This window comes from Lycium barbarum, chromosome 4, assembly GCF_019175385.1.
Source record: "Lycium barbarum isolate Lr01 chromosome 4, ASM1917538v2, whole genome shotgun sequence".
NCBI classification, from domain to species: domain Eukaryota; kingdom Viridiplantae; phylum Streptophyta; class Magnoliopsida; order Solanales; family Solanaceae; genus Lycium; species Lycium barbarum.
This window is the reverse complement of record NC_083340.1, coordinates 22907080-22925149: the sequence shown is the minus strand read 5'-3', so window position 1 is coordinate 22925149 and position 18070 is coordinate 22907080. Positions and strand designations below refer to the sequence as shown.

Genomic DNA, 18070 nt, shown 5'->3' with positions numbered 1-18070 from the left:
TTACTAGAGATTTTTATTTTTTATACATAAGAGATCTGAAAAAAACACATAAGAGATTTAAAAAAATTATTTTTTTCTATTCAAACTGCAAGAGGACAAGATATTCAATTTTCACAACAAGACCTCCGTCAAAGTTGAACCCTCTTGACCACTAAGCCACACATCCTTTCCAGATCAAGGGGTTCATGACAAATTTATATCTAATAGTATGATTGTTATTTTGTAGAACAATTATATATGAAATGGGAAAAAATTTCGGATTTGAATCATTGTTATGGTCTTATGCACATACAATAAAATTTCTCGAAGTACATAGTCTTATGTGAAATTATAAAAAACAATAACAAAACCCTCTCTCCCCAAAACCCCGCTAAACACCATCGTAACTCATCTGAGGCAGCAATGGGCAAGGCTGCGAAAGGTGGTTCTGGCGTTAAGTCGAACACGGGGGTCTACCCTAAAGACGAAAGTTATCTACAAAATGTAGTTCCTAAACGGATAGCACTCTTCGAATCTATCCAAAATCAACAACGTCTTCATCGCCTTTCACTTTCCCCTCATCCTATCACGTAACACTCTATCCATTTCTCAATTTTGTTTTAGTATCTCTGTCTAAAAAAGAATGACATAAGCTTTAATTATTTTGTTGAGAATTTCTCAATCATTTTTTAGCGTAAATTTTGATTTATACTAGTATTCTTTTGCATGTTTTTTTGGATGTAATTGTTTCAAAAAATCAGGAACATTAGGGCCCGTTTGGCCATGGATAACTTTCACCTTTTTCCCGAATTTAATCATGTTTGGACATAGAATTGTTACAATAATCCGGAATTCGAAAAACTCCAATACCTGTTTTCATATTTTTCACTCCAAATCACTCACAAAAGTTCAACATTTTTCCAACTTGTATTCATGTCCAAACACAACTAGAATTTCCAAATACTACTTGTTTATTCTTCAAATTTCACATTTTTGACTACAATTTCCTCTAATCCTATCAATTAAACTCTTTTTTTCCCCCTCAAATTATTTCATCTAGTACTACTCTGGATTAAAACAACGGGATTCTTTCGTTTATGTCCCTTCTGTCAAACTTAATTACAGATAGTAGCCCAAATATACAAAACCTATACATTTGCTGGGTATTTTGTAAACTAGATCACTCAAAGGTATTGGGCTTTAATTTTCCTGAAAAAGAATGACATAAGCTTAATGATTTTGTTGAGAATTTCTCAAATGCTTTTTAGTGTAAAAGGTTACGATTTATAGTATCTTTTTTTTTTTTTTTTTTTTTTTTTGCATTTTTTAAAGATGTAATTCCCTTTAAAAAAATCAGGAAATGATGTTCCAACTCACCCCGTAAATTAATTTAAAAAGGATGGCATTCTTATAGTCCTATAATGTTCTAATTAAAAATTTCTCATCATTTGTCAAATGTTCTTGATTATAAGTGTTTTATGGTACTCTTTTGTAGCTATTTCTGTTTTAAAAAGTTAGGACATGATTTTCCCTTTCATCCTGAAACTTAGTTTGAAGTGTATGACTTTATTGCTATTTGTAGAGTGCACAAAATTGTGCTTTGAGTATGATCTTTTCATATTTTTGAAATACTTTTTAACTACAAAAATTGTGATTTATAATACTTTTATGCAAATTTTCGTTAATAATTATAAATGATGTTTGCACATACACAAAAAGTTAGTGCTTTGAACATTGCCATTCTTTTTTGGACAGAGGGAGTAATTAATTTGGTAATTTTTTTTAGTTAAAATGTTGAATGTAGGTTATGATTGTGTTAAATTAGGATTGAGTTACCGAGTGGGACTGTGAAGGAGGGGAAGAAATGGAATACAACACCTTTGGATATAGCAAAGGAAATTTCGAAGAGCTTGGCTTCCAATGCTTTGATAGCAAAGGTGAATGGGGTGCTTTGGGATTTGTTGAGGCCATTGGAGGGTGACTGTAAGCTCGAGCTCTTCACTTTTGACAGCGATGAGGGCCGCGATACGTTTTGGCACTCGAGTGCTCACATTCTTGGCGAGGTTTTAGCCTTTTATCTACCACATTGTGGTTATGTCTTCATCAAGTTTTGATTTTTGAAAATTGTCACTAATAAAATACTTGATTTGCCCTTTTTTGAACTTCTGACTTTTTTTTTTTTTGTGTGTGTGTGTTTCTTAGTCATTGGAGAGGAAGTATGGTTGCAAATTGTGTATTGGACCGTGTACAACAAGAGGAGAGGTATTGTCTTTGCCTAATCTTTAACTATTGAAGTTAATATTTTATAGTTTAGATGTGTTATGAAATCCAAGAAAATTTATCTAGTATTGGAATGAGTTGGGCCTGAACAGAGAGGGATGGAGGAGGGTTCATATAGTCGACGGTAATTGATTGGTTGATTGATTAGTTTTGGGGTCTAAATTATGTTATGACATCTTTTCTTCTCTTGCATGGGTGGTGGAATTCTGGCAGAATAATTGCATTTCTTCTCTATGAGTTGATTAAAGTGAAAACGGCTAGCTAGCTAGCTAGTTATAAGCTTTATTAGTTTCCAAAAATAATTTAACTTCGCTTGGTACTTATTGCTTAACCACTTTATTTGATAGCTGATTTCCTGGTAAAAACATTGGACAATTCTACATCCCACCTTTAGTATCTTAAATTGTTGCGTTCATTGCAGCCAAAACCTATGTTGATTTTCCAGTTGAAAGAGCCATCCTAAGAAAAAGCCCATGAAATTTTGTCCTAAATACCATCATTTGAATGTGGCATTTCATCATTTGAGCCTAACATTTTTCTGATTGACCTAACTTCACAAGAAAGCATTATTCCCTGAATAAGTTAGGCAAAATTAGATACACCCTCCGGATCAAAAAGCGTGTCCACTTAGCTATTTGCACACCCCTTAAGAAAATACTAACTCCTAGAAAAAAATAGGAAATTTGACTAAACTGCCCCTAATTAAATAGATATCGGGATTTGATCACATAGCACTTAATAGGGGCAAATCTGGAAAATAGGCTTAATTCTTACTTGATTTGATAAGTTGACACTCTTTTTGACCCAAGAAAAAAGGCTAGGGGGACACTCTTTTTGATCCGGAGGGAGTAACATTGTTCCAGTACCTACCCCATCCTCCTGTACTAGATCGCTGTCTCTCTTTCTCTCTCATTATAGTTTATTCTTTAGTCTTTACTCACTTCATATGGCTTCTAACCTGTTATGACATGTCTAAACTGCCTCTGCAGGGTTTCTATTATGATGCCTTTTACGGTGATCTAGGGTTAAATGAGGATCACTTTAAAGGGATTGAGGCGGAGGCAGCACAAGCTGTTTCGGTATTACTCTTTTATCTGTCAGAGTTGCCTTGATCTATGAGCATAAACTCAACTGCTCGTTGCCTCCTGGATTTATACTTCCACAATTGTGTCGTTTTTTCTGATCTGATTGCCTGTGAAAGGGATTGAATTATTAATGGTTGAGTATTATGTTTCTCGTTACTGACATGTGATTTTTTTTGATCAAGTAAATAAAATTTCATTAATGATTAAAACTTTTGAACCCAAAACTGCCATGTGATTAAAAACTTGGTTAAAAGATTGCACTTTCTGTGTTGCGCTTTCTGTGCTCTATATGGTTAGGAGGTTGGTAAAAAGGAAATTGCATTTCAACAGATTTGATATGTTTTGTGCCTGTCACTTGTCAAGTGAATGCAAAACAGAACTGTCAAATTTGTTGATTGCGGAATTAAGAGGAACTCTCCAATTAAGATAATCATTGGAATATCTCCATCCCAGCTATAAAATATTCACCAGATCAGGACCACTATTTATACATGCGGTGGACAGTGGACACAGCTGCACACGACCAATTATTTGTATCTTTTCTGTATATGCTCACCTACTGGAGATAAAATCTTATCTGGAGATGAAATCTTCTTTCTTGTATGATTCTCCATGCATACCTCAGCAGGAGGCAACCATAAGATTGCACCGGAGTCTGGGATATAGAGATATAGGAATGAAGGCTCTGTTAAAGATCTTTATCATCACTCAATGAGCACCTCGATAGTTTATCTTCTCTTTTCTGGTTCTAAGCAATGGCTATGGTGTTCTTTCATGCCGTTGCAGTGTGATGTTTACTTTTTTCCTGCATTATATTCAACATGCAACTAACTTCCCATGGTTTCTCAGGAGAAACAGCCTTTTGAACGCATTGAAGTTTCACGGCAGCAAGCTCTTGATATGTTCTCTGATAATAGGTTTAAGGTTGAATTGCTGTGATCTTGCAGTCCTGATCCTTCCAGGCTTTTCTTTGTGCAGCATTTCTCAGGAATCTCACATTTTAATTTATTTATCCCCATCTTTCAATTAGGTTGAAATCATAAAAGATTTACCTGAAGATAAAACAATCACAGTATATAGATGCGGCCCCTTGGTTGATCTATGCCGTGGTCCGCATATTCCAAATACATCTTTTGTTAAAGCACTAGCTTGTACAAAGGTGCGTTGCTGTATATCCTCGAGAAGAAAGAGTCTGCCTATGTGTGTTGATTTTCTTTTTTCTCCTTTCTGATCAATCTAATGATTTTAGGCTTCATCAGCATATTGGAGGGGAGACAAGGACCGTGAAAGCTTACAAAGAGTTTATGGAATATCTTATCCTGATAAGAAACAGTTGAAGGTGACTTTCAAAAGCTGGTTACATCGTTTCTCCCTTTGACTTTGTCTTCTGTCACTATGCCTTTCTGTAATAATCAGAACAAAAACACTTATAAATTGTTCTTAAAAAAGGTCAATGAAACTGCAGACAACTTAATTTGTGTATGCTCGATATCTGGCCTTCCTTCAATGGAGAAAAAGGAAAAGAAAATGGATAGGGAAAAAAGAGGAAATAATACCTTATATTGTATGAGGTGGTTTAGCTCTCAAAATTATTTTAGGGGATAAGCTTTCGATATTCTTTGTTCATCCTTAAAGTATCCGATGTTGCAAAGTTGAATCCATCAGTGTGTATCAGGAGTCACCTCTTGTGAGTCGTGATAGGGTTACATTTATATTTACTCTGTAGACTTTCTTTGCTCTAGCTCGTTTAGCCAGTTAGTGGCTTTTTCTGATGCTCTTTCTTGTTCGTGTTTCACTGAATTTACAAATCCTCTTTAAGCATGTAAGTAAACTAGCTCATTGTGCCCTTTTGGATTATGTGAAATTAGAGAAATTGGAGGATATATTTAGAAGAATTTGTGGAATTTATAGGAATCACTTTTCGTTTCATCTATATTTCTGTTGTCTCTTCTTTTGTGTAGATAGTTGAGTAGGTTTGATAGGAGGTGAAGAGTAGCCCACATATCATTGTATGTTATTTGGGTACTAGCTTGATGGATTAATGAAATAATACTTAATTTATTAAGTAAAAGCAAAAGTGTAGAGGATTGGTGTTAGCCTTACTCCTGAGAAAGGAGAAAAGGTCAAAATACTGCTTCAGATGAGGAGTTTTTAATAAAACAATTTTTGTTATAGGAATACCTAGCTTTTCTGGAGGAAGCAAAGAAATTCGATCACAGAGAGCTGACTAAGAAGCAGGAGCTTTTCTTCTTTCATCCACTAAGGTATGCCTTGAAATTATTTTACCTTATTATTTAAAAAAAGAAGGTATGCCTTGTAATTTCCACTATAGGTGAAATATTTCATAATGTTTAAATGAGAACTCTGCATTCCAAACCTGGAAGTTATTTTCTTCTACCTTGAAATTACTTGTTATCTGCATTATAGGTGAAATATTTCATAACATTTAAATGAGAATTGTGCATTCCAGCCCTGGAAGTTGTTTCTTTCTTCCACATGGTGCTCGAGTTTGCAACAAATTGCTGGAGTTCATACGGAGTCAGTATTGGAAGAGAGGCTACGAGGAGGTAACTAGCTTGTGCTTAATATATTGGTCGGAAGGACTATTTTGAACTGTAATTCTTGCATCCACTGGATGCCTTGTTACTAATACAACTCTTACTTCATAAAAAAAGGACTAATTTGAAGCGCAGACTAGAACAGTGTAAGTTTAGTTCGAACTGCATGGACTATTGACTGGTTGGAGTTCAGTCTGGACAATTGCAGAAACTCCTTCCTTTCTAAAACTGCATTTATTTCTTGATCTCGTTTGAGATGGATAGAGTACTCCTCATTATTTAGTGGACTGAGACCTTTCTGCCCTCTTGTTGAAAGAGATCAGCATCTGATGCCTTGAAATTCTTCATTGATAATCAATTACATCCATAGACCAGACTAACGTAGCAAGGATACAGAGATGTGATCATGAACACAAAGACATTATACTTTTAAAAATGAAGGGGACACAACCCAAATAAAACCCTTTTAGAAATAAAGGATATGAAGCCTGAATTATTTTTGCAAAAGTATCTATAACTGTAAAATACAAAATTAAAGGAGTGCAATAATCCCTTAATTCTTAGTTATTTAAAGCATCCTAAATAGCAAGTACCAATCGAAACATATAGGCAATAAGTTTATTTTGCAGGGATCAAAATATAACAAAGAGGCGTAGGAGAAAAGCAGCAAGTAGCACCGAACCAAAGCAATTAATGAGTAGAGCATTCATAGACTGAAAGAGAACACTATAACTTTGAGGAAAAAACATAGACTAATTAGGTGTACAATAGCCGTTCCTTTTGTTCGTCGAACCAGGCTCTTTTCTTCTTCTTCTACTTGGACTTTAGTAGGAATGATGGGTTGTTCTTTGAGTTCAATTTTGTGTTCTCTTATTTCACTGGGTTCCAAAGGTGGTGAATTGGAAGCTTTGGCAGTGTGTTGGACCTTAGTATTTTAAGTGTAAAAATCTGGTTAACCGACTCCAATATTTCTTGTCAAAGATTAGGCGGAGACTTGTAATCAGAGAAAACACATGTCCTAAATGGATTTAGAAAAAGAAAAAGAAAAAATGTGTCTGACCTGTGTACTTGTCTATGCAACATTGCATTTGGTGTCTGCTTCTATAGTATTTTTTCCCTGGTGGATTTCTTTCTCAGTTTATAAATGTCTGGAATCTTGGGTTACTAAATGGTGGAATACTGTGCAATCCGAACTTCTTTTTGAATAATGTTCAAGAAAAGAGTCTTCTCGAAAAATTTGGGATTCATTGCCAACTTATCTGGGCATGCCTCTTGGCAATAAACATAAGGAGCTGGAAATTTGGGATAGGATTGTAGAAAAAACTGAGAAGAAACTTGCTAACTGGAAGGCACAATATTTATCTCTTGGAGGAAGGGTCACTCTAATTAACTCAGTTTTGGATTCATTGCCAACTTATGTCATGTCTTTATTCCCCATTCCTTCTAAGGTGGAAGAAAGACTGGATAAATTGAGGAGAGATTTTCTATGGTCGGGCAACAAAGAGAACAAAGGTATGCATTTGGTGAAATGGGAAACTGCCCAACTAAGCAGACATTCTGGTGGACTTGGCATTAGAAATTTGGGGTTACAGAATGAATGCTTGTTGGCTTTGGAGGTTTGTTTATGGGGATCATACACTTTGAAAGGAAGTAATTATCAACAAATATGGGCAGTGTGTTCATTGGTGTTCTAACATAGTGTCTAGCACCTATGGTGTCTCAGTATGGAGGACAATCAGAAATCTATGGACTAAGCTGGTTGGAAGTGTACTCTACAGGGTGGGGAATGGTATCAAGATCCTTTTTTGGAAAGAGAACTGGATTGGACATGAACCTCCGATGAATTCATTTCCAGATTTGTTTTCTTTTTGCAGCAATTCAGAAGCATCAGTAGCTGACACTTGGTCCCCTCAAGGTTGGAATCTTACATTCAGAAGAAACTTGAATGACTGGGAAGTGGGTAGAGTTGCTGAGTTACTACAACGGCTAAGTGGATTTAAAGGCATTTCTACAGAACCAGACACAATAAGATGGAAGTATGATAGCGATGGGAAGTTCTCTGTGGGCAGGCTATATAGAAAGGAAATGGTGGAAGAACCAGGGGGTATATCAGGTCCATGGAAACAGATTTGGAAGTATAAAGTCCCAACTAAGGTAAAGTGTTTCTCTTGGTTGGTGGCTAGAAGAGCATGCCTCACTCATGAAAAATTAAAAAGAAGAGAATTTGAGATTGCTTCTAGATGTTTCCTTTGCAAGGAGACTGAGGAAACCAACAGCCACCTGTTTCTTCATTTCAAAGTTAACACAGCTATGGTCACTGTTCCTTAGCATGTCTCAAACTAAGTGGATAATTCCAGAACACACTGCAGACCTACTCAGTTGCTGGATAAGGAGAGGAGGAAGCAAAAGCCAAAAGAAATGGTGGAAGATAATACCACCTTGCATATGGTGGTCAATTTGGAGAGAAAGAAACAACAGATGTTTTGAGAATACTTCTAGTTCAATCCAGAAAATCAAAGAGAATTGTGTCAATATTTTTTCTTTTGGTGTAAAGAGCAAGGTTTAGAAGAAGCTGAACAGTTAGTAGCTTTTTTAGGTTCTCTATAGTTATTTTAGGTTTCTCTTGTTGTTTTGGGCCGATATTTTTGGAGGTCTCCAGCATGTCCTTAATGCTGAGGAATACAACATTACCATTCTAAAAAAAAAAAAAAAGAGTCTTCTCGAAAAATTCATCGACTTAGAGGAACTCCTCTTCTTGGTATGACGAGATATTTTGTCTTCCTCATCCTTTTCTTTTTTCCTCTTGGCCTATGAATTGTCTCTGCTTTTTCTCTTTTTTCCCTCATCCCACTCCTCTGTTGGAAGAAAGGCAATAGGTTCAACTATTGAACCTTAACCTGGTTGACTTTTTTGGTTCAGGGATCAAAAACAATCAATAGAATTATGTGCTATTCTGTTTTCGAGTGCTTGATACATGATCCATGCAGGTTTGGAGTCCAAATATGTACAATATGCAGTTGTGGGAAACTTCAGGTCATGCTGCAAATTACAAGGAGAACATGTTTGTGTTTGAGGTAAATTTTGGTGCACTAATAGCAGCTTTGATATTATGATGCATCTGAATAAGTTTGTCGGAGGATTTTGTTGACATTAAAAATTTGCACTTTTTCTAGCTAGGGTTACAGTATATTGTCTGGTAAGACGTGGTGCCTCTGTAAACTGATTTTAACTAGGTGTCTTTTTTAACCAATGTTTCTTGCTTCTGTGACCTGCAGATTGAAAAGCAAGAATTTGGGCTGAAGCCAATGAACTGCCCTGGTCATTGTTTAATATTTGATCACAGGGTTCGTTCCTACAGGGGTAAGATTTTCCAGTAGTTACTTTTCTTCTTCTTTGAGCTAAGCAACAGTTATTTTCCTTCTTTCTTGCTTTACTTCCACGTTTTAGTTGTAGTATTGGTCTTGCATGCAAGTTCTTGAAACTAAGTCATGCCAAATCTGAGATTATGATGATAACTTATAGGACGCTTGACGACCAGTAATTGGTGCTACTAGTAACTTTGAAGGCACTATTTTACTTTCTCTCGTATTTATGCTAACATTGAATAGTCAATTTACAAAGAAGCTCAGCATAGTGCACCTTGTTGAGGGGTGAAATTTCATGGAGATTTGTTATCTAAAAGGAAGGCTGTTGAAACGTGCAACATGTTCACTGCAAATATTGTGTCTTTTCATAAAATGCCATTGGTTCACAAACACATATTTTCCTCATCGAAGAAAAAATCCCATTGGTTCTCATTATTAATACCAGCCTATAGAAGTCTGCTGCACCATACCCGAACTTAGTGTCATCTTTACAGTACCTCTATCTTTCTCATTGATGTCATTGCAACTACTAGCAATACCTTAATAATTAACCAGCTGTCCAACAATGCAGAGCTACCACTTCGTCTGGCTGACTTTGGGGTTCTGCACAGGAATGAGGCCAGTGGCGCACTTACTGGCTTGACGCGTGTCAGGAGATTTCAGCAGGTATTGTTGCGTTTTTCATTTCCTTTTCATCTTTATAAATGTTCATGCTAGTGTTTTCCATAAGGAGCATTAGTTGTTTGTTTGATACAGTAAATTTTCCCGTTTCTTCCTGCGCAAGAAGCAACCTATAGGCTCTTAGGTCCTTATATTCCATTTTGTTGTTCACATTGTTTAACTGGCGGTTATATTTCTTTGGTTTTTTCATAAGTGGGATAATCTATTGCCAAGGAACTTCTTCCTGTAGAATCTATTTCTACAATACATTCATTATGGGTCTGTTGTGCTAAAACAACCTCTTTTCTAACCGTATTCCTTCGCAGGATGATGCTCACATCTTTTGCAGAGAGTCGCAGGTGGGTTAAGATGCATGATTATGTGCAGTTAGTGTACATTATTTGGAAGATAGTTTGACCTAAGTTCTTCACGTTGCAGATTAAGGTTGAAGTCAAGGGTGGCTTAGAGTTCATCAGCTATGTGTATAAGATATTTGGTTTCACTTTTGACCTGAAGTTATCTACGGTACGCCTTTATCTATTCCATTATCCTTCAAATTCGTTAAACGTGATTTCAGCTGATTTTGATACTACATGCTTTCATTGTTTTTGTTTTAATAATCATTACAGATAGTTGCCCTTAATATGGAACATTCAGAAGATGAATGTTTTTCACATTTTACACGTGCACATTCTCTTTCCATGTATACCAACACATATTTCTGACTTGCAGAGGCCTGAAAAATATCTCGGAGACATCGAAACTTGGGTGAAGGCTGAAGCTGCTCTTTCCGAAGCATTGAACGAGCATGGGAAGCCCTGGGAGGTTTGCTATCAATTTTGTTGGATTATAAAATATAAAAAAATTCAGACTGTTAAGAGTACATTTATAATGATTGTGTACTCCCTTTTGCCGATTAAAAAAATGGTTTTACTCCTATTTTTGGTGTTTTTTTTTAATATTTATGTAAAATCACTTCATCAATTTTCTTTTTAGAAAATCTTCATAATTTTTTTATATCAGATCAGTTAATACTGACACCATTCTACAATTCTACTATTAAACATTGTTTTCCAGAGCTTTCACAAGTTTTAGGAATTCTAATTTGACTTACGTTTACTTTAACACTATTTAATCTAATATCTTAGACTCCTGGCACATCAATTGTTGTCATATGAAATGAGATGGTGGGAGTACCTTTTTTGGGTTACGTGACAGAAAACGTGAGGGTTGGGGGTTGCCCCTCTAGCAAAATTCCTGTAAATATGGAAAATTTAGGTAGTCCCTGTTTGTATCAGTATTTTTTTGGTTATTTATTTTTCTTAATTGCTTTAATCTTGCCATTTACTTAAAGAATCCATTCAATTAGATCAATGAAGGAGATGGAGCATTTTACGGCCCAAAAATTGATATAAGTGTTTCTGATGCAATGAATAGGAAATTCCAGTGTGCAACATTGCAGGTCAGATTTGGTCTTATTCTCCTTGGTTCATTTGCACAAACAATATCATTCTTCACCTTTGAAATTTCATCTGCTTAAAGTTTTTCTGCATGTTCTTTTGTACCATGTTGGAAGTATCATCTGAATGCTGTCTTTTTCAGCTTGATTTCCAACTCCCTCAACGTTTCAACCTATCATACTCAGCAGAAGATGAAAGTAAGAGAGAGAGACCAGTTATGATACATAGAGCGATCCTTGGGTCAGTTGAGCGTATGTTCGCTATTCTTTTGGAGCATTTCAAGGGGAAATGGCCTTTCTGGCTTAGTCCACGTCAAGCAATGGTCTGCCCTGTTTCCGACAAATCTCAATCATATGCACTTGAGGTTGGTTACCTTTACATACTTTAATCCCATTGATGCATTAATGGTTTAATTATTAAGAGACTGTGCCTTCTCTAGATCTTTCCTATGCATCTGATTGGGTTATATTCCTTAGATATTTTTATTCTGGTGTAATATTAGTACAGTTAGGAATGTCTTCATTTTTTCTCTTTTTCCTATTCTACTCAAAGGTACTCATGCTAGTTAGAGGTAGTTTTTCTTCCCTTATTTCTATTCGTTTTTTCAAGCAATATGGTTTGTTATTAACTTTTTTTTATTAAGTACCATGAAGGTACAACAAAAGTACAGGAAGAGAAGTTTATTGTTGATACCTGTAGATTTAAACATCATATTGTTAGTTAATAAATAGAAGGGGAGCCTTGGCGTAACTGGTAAAGTTGCTGCCATGTGACCAGGAGGTCACGGGTTCGAGCCGTGGAAACAGCCTCTTGCAGAAATGCAAGGTAAGACTGCGTACAATAGACCCTTGTGGTCCGGCCCTTCCCGGACCCCGCGCATAGCGGGAGCTTAGTGCACCGGGCTGCCCTTTATTGTTAGTTAATAAATAGGCTGGATGTAAGTAGTTTGTCAAACACAGTAACATGCTTGTGCAGATAGATTTTGAGGGAAAAAAATATAATATAGGATTTTTGTGGTGGCATCTGCAATTGCACTGTTGGCATTGGCCGCAAAGCATGAAAAATGATTGTAAAGTGCTGTAGATCGCGCAGTTCTAGATTTTGAGGAAAAAAATATAGGATTTTTCTGTTAGCATCTGTAATAGCACTTTTGGTGTTGGCTCATAGCGTGAAGAGTGATTGTGAAGTGCTTCGAATCACAAAGTTGGTAGAACCCGCATACATGTAAGAGGTCGTTTGGTTCGAAGACAAGTTATGCTAAGATTAGTAATGCTGGGATTAGTTATATGCCGGGATTAGTTATGCTGGCATTATTTCCTATAGACTGTTTGGTTTGTAGTATTAAAAATAACATGCATTGCATTATCAAGAATAGTACTGAATAGGGTGTTTAAGTATAAGAATAGTACTAATAGGGTGTTTAAGTATAAGAATAGTACTAATAGGGTGTATAAGTAATACTGGTATTAGTTGTACATGGGTGAGATTTGCACCAAATATTGTACTAAAATTTAATACCAGCATTATTCTACTTAATACACCCTACCAAACGACCCCTAACTGTTGACGATACTGGGTAGAGAAGTTGGACAGTTGATAGGGAAGAGTAGCTTTTTGGCTCAGGTCCTGTCTCCTGCCACTCCCTCTAGAGGAATATAAAGAGTTAATATGTTTTTTAGGACTGTTGGAGACTTGGAGCCCCAATAAGTAATAATCACTGTATTGTATCCTGAAGGGCACATGTAGTTTTTAATAATGGCACATATTTTTTGTTCATTTAAGTCTATTTGGGGAATCATCATGAAACACCTTCACCAATGTCATGCGTTGTGATGCGGGTACGTCAATACAAATGAGGGACATAATATAAAAAGGTCAACTTGCCCATAGATAAAAACATAAATATGCTGAGTTTTTTTTTTTAATTTTTTTTTTTTAAATGAGATAAGTTGTTTCATTGAAAAAAGCATCAACCAGATGCATACAGGGGCATAATTACAAATAGACAAAAAAGAAGAAGAGAATTATAAGCCCCTATACATTGGCTCCCTCTAAAACTAGGGTGCTAATGAAATCCAAAGACTGATCAGTACTAGTCACTGGGGACAACATAAATATGCTGAATTTATTTAACAAACAAATATCCGAAACACCTTCACCCATGTCATGCGTTACGATGCGAGTACGTCAATACAAACGAGGGACATAATATAAAAAGGTCAACTTGCCGATTGATAAAAACATAAATATGCTGAGTTTTTTTTTTTGTTTGATGAAATAAGTTGTTTCATTGAAAAAAGCATCAACCAGATGCATAATTACAAATAGACAAAAACAAAAGAGAATTGTAAGCCCCTATACATTGGCTCCCTCTAAAACTAGGGTGCTAATGAAATCCAAAAACTGATCAGTACTAGTCACTGGGGACAACATAAATATGCTGAGTTTATTTAACAAACAAATATCCTTTCGTGAATAATTGTTTGTGAGTAGTTTAATCCATTATGAAATTGCTTTAACCTGTTGCTCGTCTTTTATTCAGCTCCGGGAGCGGATACATGATGCTGGTTATTACGTTGATGTTGATACAAGTGACAGGACAATCCAGAAAAAGGTTAGTTATGTAATTTATCATGTAAAATGCATGATTGGTTCACTTTCTGGGGTCACTGAGCATTTTTTCTATATGTTCTAATTATTGGTTTACAGTAATGTTTAGGTCTAAGGACTAAGTACAGCAAACTTCTCTGTTTTCTGGGAGAGTTTATTTTACAAAAGGAAATAGTGACACTTTTTGTAATAGTTGCTCCATATGACCTGGAAAAGTCAACCCGTTATGTCACTTAACCTCTCATTCATCAGTCTGTGCAGAGCACTATTGAAATCAGTAGGATGGTCAATATGATCATATACTTGGTCATGGAAAAAATGTCATAGTACCCTTCAAATTTATGTTCAACTCAGCAATTGGCAAAATTTTGTCAATTTCTTCACTTAAAAGTTGATCTACGTATATCTTATGTGAAAAACTCATCTACGCAAGTGTAACATAGTTTGAGTCTTTTTTGAACATTTAATCCATGACTTAAAGATTAGATCCTTCTAATTGCGTCATTTTATTAATATTTCAACAAATCAATTGTGGTTACCTATTTTTGTGACTGGATACCAGCATACAAAAGGATTGACAAAGATTGCCATTCTCTTGAAGCCAGATGTTGCTTAACAAATTCAAGAGAATTGCAGTCTATTTCTCAAAAAGAGACTGCCATTTTCTTGAGTTAGTTAAGCAACATCTGGCTTCAGAAAGCTGCCAGACAAATCAACTCGTGGACTGAAAAATAGAAAAAAAGGATGTAACATCCATCCACAAAATCATAGGCAAAACCTGGAATTCTTTATATGTATGTTCTTGTACTCTGAAGAATACTTGATTGCCAATTGACGTAATGCTTTCGGCTTTGAAGCTATACGCTTGATGATATGCTAAAATTTTCTCCCAAGTAATTAGCAATACAAGTTTAATCTCAAGTTGAAAAGTTTTTTTGGTCTGTTAAAAAAGAAACAATTTCTTATGGCTTTTAATGTATATGCAGGTACGAGAGGCTCAAGTGGCACAATATAACTATATTCTGGTTGTTGGAGAGACTGAAGCCAGTAGTGGCCAGGTATCTTATTTTTCCCCTAACCTGCAATGCTATATCCCCACAGCCTGCATTGCTATATGTCTTTTTAAAATGTGCTACTGAACATGTTACATTTTCAAAAAAAAAAAAAAAAAAGTGCTACTGAACAAAATGAAAAAGTTTCCGTAGTCTAGCTTCATGATCTCTCTAAGGATTTCCTCTGTGTCATTTTGTACTGATCAGGATATGTTGTGGTTCGGTTGTTTGATTTCTTCTTGTTCCTCTTCATCCAACTCCTGACAAAGATGTATATTATGCTAAACTTTCTGTAAATTACTGATTTGTCTCTATCCAATCCCGTGAACTAGAAAGAAAAGGCTTCCAGCATGATTTGTGGAGGTTCATTGCCTATGCATGGTCCCCATTCACGCTGACAGAGATGTTTTAGGAAGATCATAGCAGCTAAACAATTGAAAGTAATTGCAAACTGAACATTTCCCACCAAAAGATCAGTCCTATTATAACATTCACATGGAGCTTTTGAGAACCTAAAAAATATTTGATAGATTGTAGTAGTTGCAAGCTGTCAGTAGCTCTTGCTGGAGGAGCTCTTGTTGGTTCATGGTTTCTGGTTGTCAGTTTCCCGAGTGCAGGCATATTCCTCATGATTTTCTTGTCTTCTGATTTAAAACTTGTAGCCAACTTTTACTGCTTTTATTTTTGCTGAAAATCCTGGTCTTCTATATGTGAAAATGATTCTAGGTGAGTGTTCGAGTGAGAGACAAACCTGATCATCAAGTCATGACAGTTGACTGCCTCCTTGCTCACTTCAAAGATTTGGTTGCATCATTTCAGTAGGTAGTCAACAATCAAGCTTCAATTTGCCTTATAGCCCCAAGGCTTTGGCGAGTGCAGCGTGCTAGGGATGAGTTAGGTGCACGTCACGGGCTCGAATCTTGCAGAAAAAAGCCCCAGGATATTTCTCGGTTATCACAAAAAAGGCTTCGTTTTGTCTTCATGTGTGAGAATGGTGATGTATGCCAGCACATTCAATCTTTTTGTTTTACAGTAATCGAAAGCCATTGTAGTACATCATTCTGATATAAATTCAGTAGGAATCTTGGTGTTATATCCATATTTTTTTAAGTGGAATGGTTTCTCAATAGCCAAGTTTCATCTTATTCTTTGTTCTGATGTTGGTAGGCCATGTGGGTTTGAGTTTTACTTGTTTTTTTCCAAAATAGGTTAACAGTACTCCATTATGTTGAACAGCAATAGTTATTTTCTACGTACTAGATCCTCTCTTATCTTACAATACAATTATGCTAGTTTTGGAAATGCAAGACTTTTATGGCCTGGTATTTCAGTCTTGTTAGGATTTCTGTGTTTAACGGTATGCTGTTCAATGAAATACGCATTCAATTTAGAACTCCCTGATAAAAATTGTGTAATTTTTCCTTCCATTAACTAATCCAGAAGGTAAGGTGGTGTTTTCCTTTTCAGTAAAGAGAACAAACAAAAAAGAACCAAAGATATAAATATTTAAAGAAGAAAGAATCACCGGTAAAAGATTTAACTCCTTGTAGATCTGGAGCGCCAAAATATCAAAGTTCATAGTGAAAGTCTGTTGTAAGATGTGTTCTGCTATATCTTTTTGACAGTTACCACGACAAACTAGATGAACTTATAAAAGTGAATCTCTTAAGAAAATTTTTGAGAGAACAATAAGGAAGAATTAATTTTCACATTAACCTCCTGAAAACTATATGAAAGTTGTGCATGGTGAAAAGTCTTGTTGTATAGCAACTAAGAACTACTTTTGTCTAAAGTTCCTCTCTTCAGGCTGATATTTAATTACTTTAAAGAATCAGGTGCAATTCCTCCATAATTCAACCGGGTGACCTTTCCTAAGTCCCCCATTTCTATTTTGTTTGCAATTCCTACATAATTTTGTACCTTTTGAAGTCCACATTTTTTTTTAGGGGATTTTACATAAAGGACTACACTTTGGGGGTTTAAAATTTATCATAGCTACATTTTCAATATTTACATGGCATAGCTATTTTTTTTTTCAATGTATTCACTTTTTTTTTCGTTGTATACTTTTTTTTTCGGCTGTATTCATGAATACAATGATTTTTTTTTCACTGTATTCTGAAATGATATTTGTATTCATAAACAGGCTCGTTGTATTCATGAATATATCGAGTAAAACTGAATACATAAAAACATAGATACACCAAAAATTAACAAAATACACCCTAAAAAAATGAATACAATCTAAAAAATTAACAACAAAAGCTCAAAAAAGTGAATACAACCGTGTATTCGTGAATACAACAACATCAACCACTAGTTCCGGCCAGATCTACCGAACCGGAGCTTCACCGCCGCCGCCTCGACCACCACTAGATCTGGTGAAACCAAACAGAATATTAATATGGATGCTGTAACCGTCACCGCCGGCGAAAACACTGACAAAAGCACCGGCAAACACAAAAAAATCAGTTTGCCAGATCTAGTTTATGAACCGCCGCCAGATCTGGCGGCGATGGTGGCCACGACGTTGAGGGGTGGTTGTGCTTGTTGGTTGGTGGCGTCACTGTCATTGCCGGCGAAAAGCATCGGCGAAACAAAAATTCAATCCCCCAGATCTGGCGGCGACGGTGGCCATAACGTCAAGGGGTGGTTGTGGTTGTTGGTTGGCAGTGTTTAAGATCTGGTTGTTGTTGGTTGGTGGTCGGAGCTCGTTCGCCGGAGCTTCGGTGCGTTGAGCAGTAGAAATAGTCAAAGATAAATTTTTTAATAACTAAAAAAAAAAGGGCAGCCCGGTACACTAAAGCTCCCGCTATGCGCGGGATCCTGAGAAGGGCCGGACCACAAGGGTCTTTTGTACGCAGCCTTACCTTGCATTTCTGCAAGAGGTTGTTTCCACGGCTTGAACCCGTGACCTCCTGGTCACATGACAACAATTTTACCAGTTACGCCAAATATATATGTAGCTATTAATTATATTTAACATATTACTCTTAGCTATAGGATGTAATTAATCTAAAC

At 36.1% G+C, this 18070-nt stretch overlaps 1 protein-coding gene across 1 annotated transcript; it reads left to right on the top strand.

Moving 5' to 3' along the window:
- The first annotated feature begins 228 nt into the window (after positions 1 to 228).
- LOC132635557 (threonine--tRNA ligase, mitochondrial 1-like) lies at positions 229 to 16178 on the top strand. Its single transcript, XM_060351988.1, has 20 exons — positions 229 to 569; positions 1805 to 2042; positions 2182 to 2241; positions 3249 to 3338; positions 4194 to 4268; positions 4375 to 4503; positions 4594 to 4683; positions 5520 to 5608; positions 5815 to 5911; positions 8890 to 8976; positions 9178 to 9262; positions 9839 to 9933; positions 10254 to 10286; positions 10366 to 10452; positions 10660 to 10752; positions 11297 to 11389; positions 11530 to 11751; positions 13930 to 14001; positions 14984 to 15055; positions 15776 to 16178. The coding sequence occupies exons 1-20, from the start codon at positions 403 to 405 to the stop codon at positions 15869 to 15871; spliced, it is 2070 nt and encodes a 689-aa protein (XP_060207971.1). The 5' UTR covers positions 229 to 402; the 3' UTR covers positions 15872 to 16178.
- Positions 16179 to 18070: the final 1892 nt, after the last annotated feature.